The 21,129-nt window shown below is 34.4% G+C and overlaps 1 protein-coding gene across 1 annotated transcript; it reads left to right on the forward strand.

Moving 5' to 3' along the window:
* Window positions 1-7,011: 7,011 nt before the first annotated feature.
* Window positions 7,012-9,459, forward strand: LOC129307144 (protein VAPYRIN-LIKE-like). The gene has a single exon (XM_054948025.1). The coding sequence runs from the start codon at window positions 7,903-7,905 to the stop codon at window positions 9,289-9,291; it is 1,389 nt and encodes a 462-aa protein (XP_054804000.1). The 5' UTR covers window positions 7,012-7,902; the 3' UTR covers window positions 9,292-9,459.
* Window positions 9,460-21,129: the final 11,670 nt, after the last annotated feature.

Consider the following 21,129-nt stretch of genomic DNA (forward strand, 5'->3'; position numbering starts at 1 on the left):
GGTCGTTAATGATTTTAACATGCGGATTGCGTTAATTCGCTTTATAAGCAAACCGGTTCAAGTATTTATTAACTTCTTTTTGCTCACAATCAATGGAAATAACCAATTTCTTGCGACCAGATTTTTATTCATCCGATCCGACAGAGATAGAAAGTGGTGAGTAGCATCTGTGAGTACTCATTTAAAACAAATAAAACAAAATAGGTCATAAAATATTCATGCAAAAATAGTTACAACCAGTTGACGATAAATTTCATGAAGAATCTACATCCATAAGATGGATTGTAAAAAAATTCTAATATCAAAATTGTCAATAAATCTTAAAAACATTGCGAGCCTGTCGATGGGAGTACTTGTTTTGTGACATATTTTTTTACATACAAGGTCATGAAAAAACTATACAAAAAGACTAATGTCTAGTTATGTCTAAAGTTATAAGAGTTATATATGGGAGGCAAATTGTTAAAAATAAAAATATCAAAATCTTCACAAAATGTTTTGTGGGCTAAAAAATCATTGCAATTATTAACTTTCTTGTAGACATTATAAAAAATAGCTACTCAATTTCTCATGATGAAATATTTGATGCTCTTTATAATTACTAAGAGTGGATGTGAATTGCAATGGTTGTTGTCAATGAGCGATAACACCTCCATGGAATCAAAATATATGTTAATATTGAAAAGATTCTCATTCTAATAAAGGTTGAGGCCTTTTAAGATTCCCAAGAGCTCAGCTTCTATGCTGGGATAGTAGCCAAGATTCTTGAAAATTTTCTTAATCCAATTTTCCTTATTATCTCTTATAATGCCTCCACGGTCAGGGAAACCATCGATATTAACTGAGCCATCAACATCGAGTCTAACCTAACCAAGTTTAAGAGGACTGCATTTAGCTTCATATCGATCATCATATTTGCTTAGTTAATTGATTTTGGATTGAATCTGGTCATTCATTATCTGTTGTGTGCATGGGAAGGCAGTATTGCTCTCTAGGAAATCATCTTCAAAGTGTATCTTCTTGCATCTAACTTTTCATGTATTCCAGCAAGCTTCGGTAAATAATCTCTGCCAAGGGGTTCTTCTAGTAATCAACCCACCTGCTTCATTCTTAATATTTTAGATTATCCAATCTTGCACGTCACAGGAGAAAAAGGTACTGAGTGTTGTGGGATTCACTAATTTTTTCCAAACCTCTTAAGCTTCCTTACAATCATGCAAAATATGAATGGAAGATTCAGTAGAGTTACAGTCGTGAAGCTGAGATTTATTGTAACATTTTGAATTTCAATTCAAGAAAACTAGTTGCTGATCAAAGGTAAATTAGTAATCAACTGTTTGATTATGTTTCGAATAAGGGACTATCATATGGTGCTGATTGGTTAGTGTGGTTGCAGGATTTGATGGTAGAATCGTGAATCAAAATATAATGCTCGAGCAGTAGTGAGAATTATCTCACTATGCCACACATCGTGGTGCGGCACAAAATTTACATAAAATTGAGGTGCTCAACTCGTGAAAATAGAAGGAAAAGAAAGGAAAATCGTGCATGAAAGGGAGAGAAGAGCTTGTCTCTGCTAAGGCATAAATTATCTAGAGTTTGGGAGTTTGTTTCGACCAATGACTTGCCAAGTAAGTTTCATACCGCCTTTTACCACGTTTCTACCCTAATATTTCTAAGTTTAGTTAATAGAGAAATTGAATTAGAGAATTTTAAGGATTTAAAATCTAAAAAAATGGGTTAAAAAGGATTTTTGAGTGTGAAACTAAGATTTTATAACTAGTCTGAAGTTAAATGGTTGAACTTTAAGGATATAGACTTAAATTAACTTAAGTTATTAGATTAAAAATAAAAAAAATTAGCATATTCAATTTGTTGCTTTTTATCTCTCCATTGTTATTATATATTAAGATTAATTTATATTTAGGCTCATTTAAATATTATATTTTTATTAAATAAATTATAGATGATATGATGTATTTGGTCAACCATAAAATTTTTCTATTCGTATCAACCTTAAGCAAATAAGGCGGCGGCTATTTTCTTTTCAATATATGTAATAGACTCATACGTAACACTGTCAGTTGGGATTTTTTTTTTTTCGTTTTTTATTCTGAGGCCGTAATACAAGTGAGATTCAAACTCGGTATAATTTGACACTTAAATGGTCATAGGCCGGTTAAGCAGGCAAAAAAAAAAAGAAAGAAAGAAAGAAAATTAAAAGACTTTAGCAAGTTTAGATGTTGCTTCGATCTTTTACACTGCCGTGGACTTTTTTGACATTTGCCATTAGCAGAAGGTAAGATTTGAGTGTTGCTGAGTTGAATGAAAAATTAGATTTGTTTTTTTATATGAAATTTAAATCCCAAAGTGATTGTTTGGTTGGAGGGGAGGATGGAATGACACATTTTTAACAAGTTTGCTCTTCTTCTTTTTTTAAATGGAGAAGTGGGATTAAAATATTTTGATTAACTTCTCCCACGATTTCAATTGGCATCTCAATTTTATAACCCCACTAATTTATTTTACAGAAATAGCATTGATGATAGAACCTCCTCTTCCCTGGACTCTATCTCCCCTCCAACCACCAACTAGACACTGGCCAAGTATAGTAGGGGGGAGAATGGAAGAGTCATGCGTTGAAAGGATCCGTAGAAGAAGTGTTCAGGATTGATGACGGGAGACATATTTGATTAACGTGATTGACGATGCAAGGAATTCACAGTAGGCTCTGAAACGATGCATGGAAGTGGAAAATGAAGAGGAAAGGAGGACAGATAAGAGAAAGACGCCCCACGTTTTAAGAATGTTTAAGGAATGAAAATGCGGCCAAAAGATATTGCTGCGTGCGCCCCACGCCATGGCACGTCCCGACAAATCTTTTTCCCGACCCTGCTTTTCCACCACATTTCTATGATTCTCGTTAATTCATTTATTTCATCCTGCTGCGAAGCAATTGTAGGATCTAAACACGGAACTGCCGAGCGTAGGAATGGGACTCCGGTGCGAGTGCGCGTCTTTGTCAGGTTGCGGAGGCCGCCTGACGCCACGTCGTTTGTCATCTGGCCAGGCGCCAACCTCGTTCGCCTTTTCCTTCTTTTTCTTTTTGGGCCTTCGAGCACGCAACAATACAACGCGGCAGCTTGCTTTGGATTTTGTCGTATTCAGTGCACGCTCATTCCCGTCTCTCCCGTCCCTGCCGATGGCAGCCCTTGTACGGACGTGACCTTCCCCCTCCCCTCCATCTGCAATCCCTCTCTCTGCTTTCCGCCTTCAACTCCTTCCACAATCCCTGTTGTACTGTTGCTCCATGCTACCCCCCCTATCTTTTTATGTTTTATGTTATTTAGAAAAAAAAAAAAATATATATATATATATATCAAAGCGGAAATTGATAAGGAACATCACTTTTCCAAATGAAAAAAGTCAAATAAAGACCGGTCCGTTATACTAATCCTGAGATTTTATACCGACCCTATGCCTGGACGGACGCGCAACTTTCTTTCTTTTCTTTTCTTTTTTTCTTTTTTCTTTTTTTTTCCTTTTGGGCTCACGGGTTCCATTTTTTTGGGTACATATCTATTCCTTTTACCTCCAAAATCCATCTCAATTTCCTGACCATCAGTTTCAAGGGAAGCCGCGCAGGCCGAAATTTGAACTACTTTTAGAACAAAAGTGAGTTAAATGATGGAGGATGTGACTGGTGTGTTGAGAAGGATATAGCTATCTTTTTGTAGGTTCTCCAGACAGCGAATCGTGCCCCATTCTATGACCCCCCTTGAAGGAGGTTGTGTGTGTGTGTGTGTGTGTGTGTGTAATGAATGAAATGAAGTGGGTGGAGGGAGGGAGCGGGGAGTGAATAACAAGAAACAGAAAGAGGACGGGGAAAAGGAAGTCGGGGGTGGCGAGGCATGTGCCGCACATTACAATACAAAATGCATGACATGCTCACCCCTCCCTACACTACACTACGCATTGCCGTGTTTCTCACAACTTCCCCTCTCTCTCTCCCCCTCCCACTCCCCATTTTGCAACTTTTTGGGGCAATGAATGAAAAAACAAAAACGGGGAAAGAGGGTTGGGGGTCGATAACGTGCGGCCCACAGCGGGGTTTTGGCCTCTTGTGCGTTAGGTCAACAACTAGGAACAGCTTTTGGCCTCTTGCGCCCTTTCCCTCTGTCCCCACCTACCCTCTCTCTCCTCTCTCCTCTCTCCTCGCCTTCCTGAGCCTTGCCCACTAAATCAAGGCCAATTTAAATTCTTGGCTTTCCGTGGATCGACTCTTTAATTTCCCTAGGATATACATGGGCATGAAATCCATTTTTTAGGCGGCTCGAATAAATGCGGTTGGTCTGCCAATTTCAACGTGAAATATACTCCTTTCGTTTGTTTTTATATATATATATATATAAAAGTTATATCATACAGTTTAAAAAAATTAATTAATTATAATAATTATATTTAAAAATAAAAAAATTAAACTAAAACATATTATATTAATCAATATAAATATATATTAATTATTTTTTATTAATATAAATTATGAGGGGTGATTTAAAAATTATGTAATAAATATTTATTAAAATATATGATTTTGTTTATATAAAAAAATAAGTAAAAAATAATATTTTTTTTTATAAATAACAATGGAGTAGAATATATATTCTGAATTAACTGCATCGCTAAATCCTGTGGTTAGGAGTGGCAATTATGATGGTGCGGCGTGTCTTGGCTTTTGTTAGGGGCTGCTTTTTCTTATTAATGAAGACAGGGTTCGTAATTGGATGCCTCTCTGCAATGAACGTACGACGGTCGTCGCGGGATCAATTCCCTTCCGCTCTTGGTGCATTGCATCTGGCATACGTCCCCGTGGTGGATTCCTTTCACCTCTTTCATATCCTGGCTTCCCCATTTATATAGCCACAACGCTCATTCCTTGCACTTCACTAATACAGTAATACTTATTTCTTTTAATCTCATTTCCCCCTTTATGTATCTTTTTTTTTTAAAAAAATGATTCGGCTGCTCTTATGAGAAGGAGTGCACGAACCAGGTGAGAATTAATTGAGAGCGGTGTGTGTGGACCGTGGACACTGTAATGTCTGAGAATTAGTAGTTAAATGTATGGATGCTCGGAGTGGTGAGGGATGATGACAGCCATGACGGTTTGATTCATTAAGAAATTAAAAGAGAAGACGACCACGCCAGATTACCGTGACGTGTTTCTGATTCTTCAACTTGTATCCGTATTTGTTTATATTTTAACTCACATCGACGCTTTACCAACATTATTATTCTTCCTTTCCCTTGTTTTCTTCTTTTCTTTCCTCTTCCAAATCAATTTTTTCGACGCTAGGCGAACGAACAAGATAAAAGACAGTATTTTCTCAAACAAATAAATAACATAGTGATTCTTTATTCTATTATATATATATATATATATATATTTCAAATCAACACGCAATGATTCAGCTGCACATGTCATTTGTTTGGCGTTGGAAATCACTTTCAAAATCCTAAATTTATTTTCCCCCTTGCTCTTTAATCAATGCTCGTGCCCGCGCTTTCTCCGTAACTGTTCCCATTGCAGCGAACGAACTGCGAGTGATCCAAACGGACAGAATATTTGGATTCAAATGCCGACACGTTCATCTCCGGGAAGTTTCTCGGCAACGAAGCTGGTCATTAAATTAAATTAACAATGTTAAAATCACGATACACTTTAAATTAATAATACTTTGATGTCATCATTCCACACATACACCAAATAAATGTTGCAATATTTGGAAAAAAGCGTGCGCTCACACACAAACACATTTTTTGTATTAAATCTGTCAATCTAAACATAGTCTACAATAATGTAATAAATATATAACATTTTTAAATTAATCTGTTTTCATTTTGAAATGGGATATTCATAATATTTTACTTTTAAATAATCTGATTGCATACATTAATTATTTTTAATATTACACCTGGAATTGTTTTTTTTTTTTTTTGGGGTGGGGTGGGGAGAATAGAGTCAATGGACCCAAACTTCAGCAGAAGGTGCAAACCTGGAAGGTTGTGTGGTGAAGTTGTGGTCTTTTTTTACTGTTTTTGGGTTATAAAGTAGTGGAGATATAGCCCAAGCATTAGTAGGCTTAGAAATCACGGGCCGGGCTTCGCAGTCAAGTACAAGTGGCTCCCACTCATGGGCCTTCTGGGACGCTTCCTGGCGCACCATCTCCAGAGGCTACGTTTCAAGACCAACTGAATCCAAAACTTCCGGCTTAAACGGCAGGCCTGTTGAATGATCAAGGAAAGATGATAGGTTTCTTCAACTAGTGAAAATGCACAAATTTTTGAAGACAACAACCTTGGTCAGGAACAAGACCGTTACAGGGAAACAGAAAATGAGTGTTGTTTTATGCTTCTTGCCTTTCCAATTTGAGAAGGGATGTAGGTGCCTGGTTCCTGCAGAAATTGGCCTGGCCATTCATCGTTCTACAACAAAAGAATAGACACCCAATCGGTTCTCAGGAGATGATGAGAATAATACCCACTCGAGAGAAAGGAGAAAATCCCATCTGCCAGTTCATCAGTTTCGTGATCTCAAGCTCTTGTCGATAATGTACCCTTTTCGGCTTTATCCATCTCTCATCGCATTTCCTCTTTCCATCTAACAACCGAATCTCTTTTGCTCACGTGGCAAATGAACAACTTGGATTCTCTGTTTGGCAGTACGTTGAGCGAATCCCAATAAAGACAAAGTTGAAATGGCCGAGCATTTGTTTTCGCACTCCACGGAATCAGAATATTTATATTAAAATTAAATATAGTACAGTGTTCGTTATGTCTGAACATTTCCACAATCTCGGCTAAAGAAAAACGGAACGTTAGCGGAAGGACGTGTATACAGATAACTAAGATGAACAGCGAAAGGAATTTTGCTTCTCATAGCAGCACTTGCTCTTCACTCCTCGCGCGGACAGATATGGGCATGCATTTTGACCCTTGGGGAGTGTTTGGATATTTTCTTAACATGAGGTAAAAATTTACCTAAAGGATTCAGGGCAAGAAATAGAAATGTTAGAGTTGAATTCAGTTCCCCTGAACAATCTTAATTCTCGTGATCGGAAAGAGCGGCGGGTGAGACTGACAAGTAACTGGGAAACATTTGAGTTCAGTTCCCCTGAGCAATCTTCATAACATAACAAATAGTAACGTCCTTTTCAGCGCAGCATTATTTAAGGCCACAAATCCACGGGGGACCGAAGCATGGATTGCCGAGTGCTGAGGACGGGCTGATAATAACTAACGAAAGATCCCTGAAGTTCCAACCGCTACATTTTTCTATTGTTCAATCGTTTTCACATGTAGCCAGGGAATGTATATGTAGGTGAAACATGCCATCTTTGGCGACAAAAGCGGTTAATTATAATTACCAGCAGCGACATGAACAAGATTATGGGATGCCTAGAGTCTTGGAGAAAAAGGAAAAGGATGTTCATCTTATCAGGAAATTGCATGACACTATCATCTTCTTCTTGAATCAGTCCGTGTAAGTTTCCCCTGGTTTTCCAATACAGAAGCTGAAATTGAATAAACGAAGTCATCCCTCCAAGTTGCTTCATATTCAAATAAAGCCATCGGCGACTAATCACAGCCTTCCTCCATTCTCTGTCACGGTCAATGACCCAGCCTCACCGTCGCAGTCAGCACACCTAAACCAACAATCACGCTCCGAGTATGTAACTAAACCAGTCTGACCAATAAAATAAAAAATTGCGGGTGGCAATATTTGGACAACATTTAAGCTAACAGCCTCCAATCTGGCACTCCGTGCCTCGTTCAATTTTGAACCCTGGTTTTCCAGGAGAGACGAGCTCTCTACTTACCAAGCAGTGGTCAGCAATCACGATGGACAGACTGGTGAAGGCAGAGGAGAAGGAAGTAGAGGTGATCTTCAAGAAAGGCCAAAGGTGCAGCGCATCGTTCAAACTCACCAACCTTATGCACACCATGCCCGTGGCTGTGTCTCTCACCACCACAAACCCTTCTTTGTTCTCCTTAAATCGGCCCTTCTCTATAATCCCTCCGCTGTCTACGTCTTCATACATCCTCTTCCTCTGTCAGCCGTCCGATCAACCTCCTCTCTCTACCCCTACCGACGTCGTCACTGTCCGAACCGCCATGCTTCCCACCGGTAAGGCCCATCAGAACGATCTTCTCCGCTTGTTTTCCAAACCGGGACCCCACGTTTTCAGAGACGCCGTTTTACCTGTATCCTTCGTGGGTGCCCACGTCGCCGAATTTCTGATTTCTCAACATACCCAAATTCGCCAAAGCGGCTCCCTTTTCAAGATAGCGATATCTGGGTGCGCTCAGTCAGAGCTCACGGCGTTGCTTAGACCCGCTGTTGAATGTGGAAACGAAGATGCTGTTTCCGCTCTGATTGATGCCGGAGGAGACGTGAATTTGAGGGACTCAAATGGACCATCCCTCATAAATTTATCTGTTAGGGCTGGGAAAATGGACGTTCTAAAGATTTTACTGGCCTCTTGTTGTAGTATAGATCACTCGGTCGATTCAAGTTTGCACGAAGCTGTGGCGATGAACCGGGTGGATTTGTTGGAGATTTTATCTGAATCTTTCGGTAAGATGGACATAAACTTGGTAAATTCCGAAGGGAGAACTCCGATTCACGTGGCGGCGCTTCATGGGCATGTGGAGGCGATTCAATTTTGCCTCTCAATTGGAGGGAACCCGAACGTGGTCGATTGTAACGGATGGACTCCGCTTCACTGTGCTGCTTCGGGAGGTCATTTTAAGGCTGTGGAGTGTCTGTTGGAATGCTGTAACGTGAAATACGCAGTGAATAAAGAAGGGAAGACGGCGTTTTCGCTTGCAGTGGACAATGGGCACTCGCACTTGCTGGATCTGCTGCACTGGGGGGACGCGTTGCTCCGAGCAGCCAGACTCGACGATGTTCATGGACTGACGAGCTGTCTTGCAAATGGAGCGAATGTAAATAGGAAGGATCAGAATGGGTGGACTCCGCTGCACTGGGCTGCCTTCAAAGGTCGAATCAAGAGTGTGAAGGTATTGCTTGAACATGGAGCTGAAATTGATGCCGTGGATGATGCCGGCTATACTCCGCTTCATTGTGCGGCGGAGGCAGGGCACTTGCAGCTTGCCCTGTTCTTCATTTCTCGTGGCTCTCGGGTAAATCTCAAGAGCTTCGAAGGTGCTGTTGTTCTTAATTCGGAGTCTTTCGATAGACAAATGACTCTTGACATATCTTCTTAAATGGCCGATATATCTTTCCCATTCTTCCTCGCGCTTTGTACATAGTAATGCAAAGTTTAGTTATAGTTGGAAATTGGAGATAGTTATTAATGATCAATGAAACAGACATACAATGCCCATGTTCTTCTAAACGTGGTTCGATAGGAATTTTGGGTATGTTTGATTGGAGATGGTCGTTCATGATCAGTGAAGCAGACATAAATGGCCCACGTTCTTCTACATGCGGTTCAATGGGAATTTTAGGTGTGTTTAGTTTACCTTTCAACTGAGATTTGGGAGAACGCTCATTATCTCATTCCAAATCTTTTTTGGGAGGAAAAAAAAACCCAAGCCATGTTTGATTTACTTTTTAACCTAAGTTGGGATAGCCTAAATTTAGGTTGGGAGGGTGAAAAGCCCATTTGCTAAATTGAGGTCTTGTTTCAGGGAAAAATAAATTATTAAAACAGGCAGTAAGCTCAATCAAGTATTTTAGTTGAAGCTATCCTTAAGAGCTTTTTAACAAAACATTGTGATAGGTGAAATATTAGACATGTTAGATTCTTCTCTCTCTTACTTATCACCTTTTAACTTTCATCAATGCTCTTCTCTTTGCACTGTCAAATCTTAATTACCTATTGCTCTTCACCTTCCTTTGCCTTTAGTCTTCAGAAGCTCATTTTTGCCTCCTCCTCCTCCTCGTTGCCATCACTAATTTTCATTGTGCTCGTTGTTGTTGCTTGTCTGAGGAGGTCAAGGCCATCGTGATTGCTTTATAAGTTCTATTCTTTCCATCAAGACTCTATTGCTCTTTTTTATCCCTACAATCAGAGATACCACAAGCTACTCTCTATAGGCCACAACTATCGACAACAATGATTCATGTCTCATAGTGTTCCGTGTGAAAGAAGGCATCTAAAAGGGATTCAGATCCTCTCAAAAGCTCATCCCCTTAGCATTCCTCAGCATCTCTAATCTCAACCCTCCAATAAAAATCTAATGTCCCATAATTTACCACATCATCTAATATAAAAATAATTTTACTTTAAAAATTAATTCTTTTAATTTGTTCTAAAAACTTTCTAAATATATTTTTATTAAATAGATCAAGTCAGAGTTTGAATAAGCCTAACTATAAGTATTTGCTTACAATTTGATTTATTCTATAAATTTTTTAAATAGGATTTTATTAAATAGATCATGCCAGAGTTTAAAATAAACCAGACTATAAGTATTTGTTTAAAGTCTAACTTACTCTGGAGATTTTTTTTAAAATATATTTTTATTAAATAAGTCAAGTTAGAGTTTGAATAAGCTAGACTATAAATTATTTTATGAAAATCTGTAGCATAATTTTTAGAAGAAGTTTTAAAAATAGAAAATGAAATAAAAAATCAATTTAATGAAAGAATTAATTTTTAAAGTAAAATTATTTTTATATTAGATGATATGGCAAATTATGGGACATTGAATTTTTATTAGAGGGTTGAGATTAGAGACGCTAAGGGAAGGAGCTTCTGAATCCGTCTAGAAGATGCTAAGGGAGTACTAGCAAGAGCAAACTTTGATTAAAAAAAAAAGGGAAAAGCACAGGTGTTCAATTTCTTCATTTTTTTTAAAAAAATGGATATTTTTTAATGAAATTATAATTTTTCAATTTATTTTAGATTTTTTAATTTACAAAAAAATATTTTATAATTTATGAATTTATTAAATATTTTTATGAATATTTATAATTTATAAATTTTCACTTTTCATAGTTGAATATTTTGTAATTTTTCATTTCATTCTATCTTTTTAAAAATTAATATTTTTTATTTATCATGCTATTTTATATTCTTAATTTACTTTTTTTAAAATTATAATTTTAAGTTTAATATTTTTTAAAAAAATCAAATTAGTCACAAAAATATATATAAGAAAAATAATATCTATTTTTATTATTATACACTTTAACTGGATTTTAAACTACATCATCTTAACAAAATTTAATTTGTCCAATTAACTACTAAAAAAAGGTAGTCAAATATAAATCACATTAAAATTACAAATCTTTCTTCTAATCCTAATATGCTAATCTCAATTGACTCATTTCTAGTTACAAATTTTTTAAATTCAAGTATACACTTAAATAAGTAGTGCAATAAAACAGGCCTTGGAAAAAAAAGCTTATTGACGAGCATTTCTCTTTCCTCCTTATCTCTCAGAAACTCAAGCTATGTTTGGTACAAAGCATTAGGAGAGTGAGATTAGGACTGGTATTAGGCAGTCTCACTTTTCATGTTTGGTATGAGGTAATGAAAAATTTAAGCCCAATACCAATCCTAATCTCACCAAGGTAGGATTACTTAAGACCACCCGCCCTTTGGTATTGAAAAATTGATCTTGAGATTGATTATTTTTTTGCTAAAATGCCCTCCAACCCTTTCTTTTATCTCTCCCTCTACCCTCCACCCTACTTCACAACTACAATGGGGACGGTGACGACAACCACGCACAGGCATAATGCCAATGCTTGAATCAAGATAAAGAACAACAATGATGATTATGCAAGGAAAGAGTTGAGCAAGGATGGACAAACGATTACATAACGGTAGATGAACGATGTCTCTTAGTTCCCATACCGACAATTAGAAAGAGAGAAGAGGAAGGTCTTACTCCGTTGATCTACATCATCGGTGAATAAGTGGCTTCATGCATCAAAAACTAGAAAGGCTATAAGGTCATCCTTACTTAACCACAATTAACTCCACAAAATTAAGGTAATCACAGGAATAACCTAAATAAATTATCAAGTTTATAAAATTTTTATAAATGGGACCTCAAATTTTCAAAACTTAAAATGATATAAAATCATTTTCATAAACTAAAATCAGACCAAAACATGTATACAAAAGCATGGATATCACACAAGGTAAGATAAAATCAAACTAGGATCAAAATAATAAAAAAACTAATTCTGACACAATTACACTGCAGTATAAAATGTTATGTTGTGGCATAAACAGTAAAATCCATGACAGCAACAAGTTGTCATGGTAGATTTTTTGGCTGAACTTTTAACACACACCAAATCTTCATCCGATGTCCGATTGAGGTAATTTTGGTGTCTACAGAAAGCTCTCTCTGAGCTCTAGCTAATGGTACTTTTCATATTCAAATAATTTTTCAATCAAAAGTTAAACATAAAAATGCAAACTCACTCATTTAAGTTTTCAAAACACAACTAGGGTGTCCAAAACTCAATTCAAGTGCAAAAAGTCTACACCAACCCTTAGACCATACTCAATAAGTTTAAGACAAACTATGTAACACGCCACAACAATCAGATATCACATATTTTACAATTTCAACCCTCAATCCCTTGATTTAAGAAATAATAGGGGGAGGCATTTTGACTTCAAAACTCAATATAATCTAATATAATCATGCATATAGTCAAATTTATACATGTACTGGTAACCTTGCTCATCTATCTCAACTAAAAAAATATCATACGCATTAGGCCTAAAATACACCTTTCAATATTCAATATTTAATAGTACAAGTAATAACAAAATATAAACAATTTAGTTAGTAATATCAATTAATCACACGTATGTAATTAAAATTATGAGAGGCCTACAATAGAAAATTGAGTTTCCAAACCTCTAGTCCTTTCTCCTTGTTCTGCTCAAAACTAATGCTTGTAAAATGTTAAATAGAGGGGTGAGTACAACTACTCAGTAACCAAGTTTCCTTTAATCTATACAGTTGTATATCAATCGAAAATGGATGTAATTGACAATAAACACACATATAAAGTATGTATGACAATGTATAGCCTCATATGACCAAGCTTCAAACACATAACCATATATATATCAATAACACACAACCTGGGATTGTAATAATACCAATCATGCTCCCCTAAACTTTACCGGATCATAATACTAACAATTATATGGTCGGGACTAAATGCATGATTATATGCCAACCTTATACCTTCCTGATTACCTCTGACATGAAACCGGTGACTATTCAGTGGCTATGTCCTTTACGGACTAATCCAATCTTTCACTTGTGAGGAGTTACCAAGCCAAGGTTAACTCACTTACTTATGTAATCTAGTTTTTTTTAATACTAACAACCATGAGGTGTCGTACCTCTAATTTAGCCTCCTCATGAACTGAGAAGACTAGTTAGGTTTGAATTCCTCATAGAACAAGTAGAACAATCTTGAATCAACCATGGGACAAGGGCTTCTTCTTGACTCTAACGGTCGGTGCCAAGGCAAGTTTTCAATTTCAATAGTTACTACCAATACCATGTGGATTTATCAATCTACTCCTCTTCCTATATGAACTCCCGCCAATGATCATACTATGCATGTATACCACATATTCGTGCATCTTAATCATCAATCACATAACATGGATTCACATATCCATACTTACATAATCTACTCCACATACCAAATACCACATAACAAATAGTACATACTCACATAATCTCACTCATCATCATTATTCATATGTAAGTGAACACAATACTTCAACAATATTACATTCTCAAATATGCCGATTTTACATCAAGAGTTTAAAATAGTAAACATGTTTTAAATCATCTATTTCAATAAGAATCCATTAATATTCAACTATATAAACTAGGTTTTTTTTAGTTATCTCAAACCTTTGAGAGGTCAAAGTTACTCTTCAATCATAACTTGCTTTTCAAGCTAAATTCAAGCTCACCGGTGCTTCATGAGGTTAGTCTGCAATTACATTAACATGTATTACTATTAATAATTAAAATCACCACTTCTAACATCTAATTTCATACTTTAATAATCAAATTTCTCAACTATAAAATCAACCTCATATCCAATGAGTTCCTTCACTCTCATTAATTTTATTTAGCTCTCAAAAACTTAATTAATCACTAATATATCATTCAAAAACCCATGATTGTCATTAATATGACAAATTACTAACTACCAACTCTCAAACTTCAACAGTTTAATAATCCATAGCTCTCAACTATTAAGTTTAATTATCACATTAGGCTTATTAATTCTCATTAGCTCAAACTAACACAAACACAAACACAATCCTTAATCCACATAAATAGCAGCTACCTACCTCAAGCACCACCATTTATGACATTTTAGGGTATAATTTCATCCATAATTGAGAACCCATTATTATAGATGCATAAAATCACTATATCTAGGTTTAGATAACTTAAACAACTCCCATTATTCCCGTTTAGACCAATAGATTTAGGTCTATAGCCTCAGGTTCGAAAATCATCATCTTCCAACCTCAAATCTTACTTTTAAAACATGTAGAGAGAAGAAGAAAAGATAAAGAAGAAATATCTAGGTGAAATCAAGTTTCAATCACCCTTAAAATGCCCAAGAGTTAATGCCATAGTAGAGAAACAACTCTCTTCATTTCCCTCCCTCTATTCTAGACTCATTTCACCTTGTTTCAAACATTTTGCATCTTTAAAAAAGTTGATTTTGTAATTTATACTATAGCATAAATTTTTATGTTGCAGCATAATACACTAGGCTAAAAATCTAATTTTTTTCTCTTCAATTTGAGCTCGGGTTACCTAACTCACTTCCAAAACTAATCTAAAAGTTAAAACCAAACCTAATAGCCGTCTCTAACTATTTTCAAATCTATTTATATTTAAATTTATAAATTTACTCTTCATCAGCTTAGTTAATCAAGGGAATAAGTTTTGGGATGTTACAAAGGCCATTAGAGGGAATGGCCTTGGGCACTACCGTGCTCTTTCTGAAAGAAGGAGTAGTCATATTAGATGCGCCGCTGTGCTCTTTGGGGGAGAAGGAGAGCAATCGTGTGTGAACTAGGTTACAACTTTTCCTTTTTATTATTTTAAGGGCATTATAGTCTTTTTATTATTTATGTTTAATTGTAAATTGCAAAATAAAATACACGTAAATATTCCCTATAAATATTACTCTATACCAAATATAATTTTAAAACCTCATTCTTACTAACAATTTTAGTCCCTATCTTAATTTCGATCTCAAGCTCAATCCCTCTAAATTGAAGTGTGCATACCAAATAGGACTGAAGCTCTCCTAAAATAGACTTGTGCTCTCAGGTTAATGTCTTCAACATTCTCACCTCTAACTTTATCTTTCTGATATCATAGAAACTCATTAATCAGATAATTAAACCTAAATTTGCCATGAAGATCCCCATCTCTTACCCTTGCGTTAAAAGAATATGAAAATATCGATGTCCGTAATCTACACCATGCAGGCATCAGACATATGGAGATTCAGCTGATTGGTAAATATGGACTAGATTATGAGTGTGAATAGTATCAATACGACAAATCATTTGATGGGAGATTGGTGATACCATTGCTGTGAGGAATGGTGAAATGATGGTGTTATACGAGGTAAGAGAGGGAAAGATATAAAGCCTTTTATTTTTTATGAAATAGAGGAGAGAGTTTAAGGAAGAATCTTTATTAACCTCGTAAGTTTGATATGTATAAATTTATTTTAGATTTTTTAACTCTACTTTTTTTAAAATAAAATTTTAATTTACAGTTTAATTTTTTTAAAAAAATGCCAAATTAATCTAAAAATATAAACATAAAATTTATGGTTGAAATAGTTTGTATAATAATAATAATAAATAACTTTATCAGGAGAAATTCAATTATTAATTTACAATTCACACAAGTTGAGGATAAAAGTATAGATAATCACAAGTAGGATACAAAAATTGGTAGGCCATCCCCATCAAATCTACCTAAAGTGTTAAGACAAATGCATCATGTTCTTGATTAGAGACCAAGTAGTAGATCATGTAAATTTGATATTTTATAATCTATGAATTTATTTTAGCTTTTAATAATTAAATATTTTAAATTTTATCATTTAATTCTTCCTTTTTAAAAACTAAGATTTTTGACATATCAATATATTTTATATTCGTGTTCTACTTTTTAAAAAATGTAATTTTAAATTTTTTTTTGGAAAATATCAAACTAATCACAAAAATATATACAATGAAACTGATATTTATTTTTATCATTATACATTTTAATTGACTTTTGATTCAAATTATTTAAACAAATTATAATTTGTTTAACCAACTTCTAAAAAAATATTTAAATATAACTCACATTACAGGCATTTTTTTCAATCTTAATTGTGAATTTTTTAATTCAAACATATACTTTGTTTACTTTATGCCTCTAATCCAACATTGTGCATGTGAAGAGCTAGGATTAGTGTACAAAGTCTGTCTGAAACATTATACAGGCCTCAGTTTTATTGGTTCTTGCAGTATTTGGCTAGACTTCTCATCTTGCCATGAAACAAGAGATTTTGGTTTTCACCTACTTTTCTAAAGGAATGGCTTGGGTAAGTTTATCATTCATTACGAGTTGGATTATATAACTTGATTTATTAAGATGAGAATGAAGCCTGCTATTCTTGATTTTATTGGTTCCTCACTTCCTCTTCTAACCGCTCAGAAGAACGTTGATCTTCTAATAGTCAAAATATGTGTGAATAAAAGTCACAACTCAAGTCTAGCGGGAAAATTGGCCTTCCGATTTGTATCACTACAGCAAAACAAAATTGAATAGTTAACTTTGTCAGGTACTAATTTTTTTTTTAAAAAATGTCTGTCAATTTTCTAATTGTGCATTTTTGGTGTGATGACAATAAAACGCAGCTTCACATGCGTTGCTTTCCACTCAATAGACATAGATGAATGTAGGCTTGATCAAGCCCCAAAAAAAGTGGGGGAAGGACGAACTTTGTATGTCATGGTAGGGGAAAAAATGCCATCAGATGTAGCATTTTTTTAATGCATTTTCACATTTATTAGCATCTCTTTATTGACATTCTATTTTAGATACATATGAAAATTAGTTGATATGGATAGCTTTTCAAATCTTACAATTATTTTACTTGTAATTTATTTTTATTTTTTAATTTATGTATTCACAAAAAAAATATTTATTCACGCTATTTTTCATTGGTAAGTGTTGCAACATTTGAAATAATTTTCTTTTCCTTTACAAAAGCTATCACCTAACTAGGATGTCCTGTTATCTTGCTGCTTAAGCATAATTTAAAAAGGGATGATTGTTATTCAAATGAAATAATACCCATACACCTACGTCATTCTTCCATTGCAGTATTACATTATTGTTTAACGTATTAATATTGTATTTTTAATTCAAAATTCTCTTTTTTGATTTGTACTACCATAATCCGAAAGGGCACTTTTTTTTATTTCTTTAATGTTTTAATATTTGATAAAATGTTGGTGTTGAAGCATGAACCACAAGGGCGTGCAAGTAGTTTATGTTCAGCAACTGATAAATTAATTTACTCAATGTTTAGTTAAAATTGAAATGAAATAATTACAAGGTTGAACCTAATATCTGACATGTATGTCTTATTATGAACCTCTGAAATCATTTATGTCCAAATCTTTTAAAAAAATAAAAAAATTGATAAAAGAATAGTTTAGAGAGTTGATGGATGAAGTTGAGTTTGCATAGCGTTGCTATTCACTATGATTCTAGAGTATTTACATTTTACATCCATTATTTTATTTCACAAAATGAGAGATTTATTGCTTAGCTTGGGCCTAGCCTATGGAATGGAAATGGAACAGGATATTCCTGCGGAGGTCTAGTTTTTAGGGAGATTCATCAATCATGATTCCAGTTCTACACCGTCAAGTGATTTTTGTGTAGTTAAAAAATGGAAGTGTATTTGTGAATAACAAATTCAAGTTTTGTTCAGTACAACATGGGAAAAAAGTAATTTTACAATTTATGAGACAAAATTATTCTAGTCAAGACGTATCCAACGAATTTTCACCCAATGATGATTTTAATAGACATTTTGAGTCATTATTTGTAATAAAAAAAGAGTGTATCAAGTATTTATCCACGTGAAGAGATGCTAGGTTCTTCTCTCCTCCTCATCCTAGTGCTTAGGATATCTTACTCACATAGATCCTGCATCCAAAGATTTGTGCCATATATACTTGGTGATGGCTATGAGTGCTATACATGGCCGAGACTAATTATTCTTGGAATTTAATTGCCTGTCGTCAATTCTCAAATCTAAATTTTCTGTGAAAGACTTGGCTATTTTGGTATCCATCTTTCTTCATGTGAGCAAATAGTCTCACTCGTAAAATCACAAGACTTTATTGACAGGAAAATATCACTTGAGTCCACTGGAGGTATTTTATATTAAATAAAGATATTAAAATTTTAATTTTTTACTACACCTCTTTATTCTTTAGCTAAAAATAAAATTTTATGGGAAATGATGTAACTGCCCCTTATAATGAAAGAGAAACAACCAAACAATAATTGGTTTTTAACGTTTGAATATGCTGTTATCAATCACAAATTGATTGTTGTCAAAGCTAAATTATTTATTGTTTGTGTAGGGTGAATATTTGTTTCATTAAACCCATGCTGTCAGTTTTTTAATTTTATTAAATTTTGAATGTGTTGTTATCAATTACAAATTGATTGTTGCCCAAACTCAAACAGCTTGTTGTTTATAAATTTGGAAGCTTGTGATATTGCATTGCATATCGACAACGCAAATGGAAATTAACCCTTGTTTGGTACATGGATATGAATTTTGAAGTATTGGGATTGGAATTGAGTCTTTAAATTATGTTTGGTATGAATTAATATTTGAATGGACTACTTGTATTAATTTTATTTTATAATCAACCATAGATTATTAAAATACTATAATGCCCCTTATCGTTAATTAAAAAAATATGCAGTCAAAGGTTGAAGAGATGAACCGATCTACATTCCAAAGAGAAAGATAATGAACTTGAACCCAAACCTAATGCAATCATAAGGAAGGGAAGGCTTAAACCCAGATCTAGAACTTGAACCCATCAATGGTAAGATATTGAACCTAGATCTAGAAAAAGATAAACTTGAACCCATCAATGGTGAACTCGAATTCAAACTCAAACTAGTGACTTGCTATAGATTTTAATGGTGAAAGAAAGATGAACCCATCAAACTTGAACTTGATCGGTACCTTAATCAGTGCATTTATTGAGTATGAAGAAAAGTTCTTATCTTTCCCCAACTTCATTTTGAACAAATCTGAAAAACGAGTATAAGAAGTGAGGATAAAATTGAAAGGTTGCCATAACAGATGCCAACAATATCTTTTGTGTACTGCAACAAGAAAGCTAGATTGGGAGGTAAAGAATGAAAGGCATAGCCATTGTAGGTAGAAGATGTAAAATCTAATAGCAAGTTGTAAAACTCCTCACTTAATCACAATTAACTACAATAATTTAAGGCAATCATTGGGTTAAACTAATTAGATTATCAAGTTTGTAATTTGTAAAAATAGGATCCCAAGTTATCATAGTTTAAAATTACTCAACAATCATTTAGTAAACCTTTAATCAAAGTAAATAATGTTTTAGAAATATGGGATACTTTATGGGAGTGAAAAAGACTCAACATCAGTTAAAAAATATCAAGGAATGAAATGCACATATTAGACAGCAGTTTTATTGTTAATTGACAATAACTCAGGGCAACTTTTAAAGTGCCCCATTTCTCCATTTGAATTCCGAATGAGATGATTTAAATATCTATGAAAAGCTTGTTTTACAAGTTAGCTAATGGCAAGAGGTTTCCTTCTAAATTATGTCACAAAAAGAAGATGGACATCAAAACACATTTTCATAACCTTTTACATTTGTCACAGCTTAAGGGTGTCCAAAACCTTACACATGTGCTAAAAGCAATTTCTAACACCCAAAATATACTTAAAGGACTTAGGACTACCCATACAGCATACCATGAGCACAAATACTCAACAATATCACATTTTTGCTCCTCAACCCTTTTATCATAAAAAACAAAAGGTAAAATTTTTGGCATTGCATAAATTATTAGATTTCAAATTCAAAAACATAACAATATTTCCTATATTTATACTAATATTTGGTCCTAACAAGACTTAATTAACTCACAAGGAACATTCTAGAGCCCAAAATACATCCCAAGTTACAAAACATCAATATAGTGCTAGTATATACAAAAATGCACCTTAATTAATAATATTCTAACTATTACACAAAAATACATGAGGATAGAGGCTTTACAGTATGAACCTAAGATTCCTAAGCCTTAGAACCTTTTTCCTTTTTACACTAGAGCTAGAGCTTATAAAATATTAAGAAAGAGGAGTAAGTATAACTACTCAATAACTAAGGTACATCTATTCTATATAGTTGCATATCAATTAATAAAAAAACACATAAGTGGGAGTTGAATGCTTAAACATTTGAGATTGCATACAATACACGTTGTAATTTCACAAGTTAACTCTTTTTTATTTTTCATATGTTCATATCATGAGACATGTTGCCTCAATACAGATAACCATAGATAATGGTCTTATCAACAAAAGTGATACACATTACCACAATATAGACAACCGTGTGATAATGATACACTCAACTATTATGACTTTCCATAAATTTAACAACCATGTGACACGTTGGATACACATATGCATGATCAATACCTCCTTATAACATCTTTATTTTCTCCCACTGAAACTGTGAGATAGATTATTAATCAAGGCTTCATCCATATGACCAGACTACCCAAACTCACTAATTATGAGATGTGACCCACTAAAAGATCATAGCACTTACTCTCAAACTATGGCTTTCCCTACTCTCAAATCTCTGAGGTGTCCTATACTTTAAGCTAATATTCTCAACAAGCAGGTGGAGATAGTTAGGTTTTAATATTTTGACAAACTATAGGACAATCCTATAATAAATA

This window comes from Prosopis cineraria, unplaced genomic scaffold (assembly GCF_029017545.1).
Source record: "Prosopis cineraria cultivar Desert tree isolate PC_DT_omini unplaced genomic scaffold, ASM2901754v1 PC3, whole genome shotgun sequence".
In the NCBI taxonomy this organism is placed as follows: Eukaryota; Viridiplantae; Streptophyta; class Magnoliopsida; order Fabales; family Fabaceae; genus Prosopis; species Prosopis cineraria.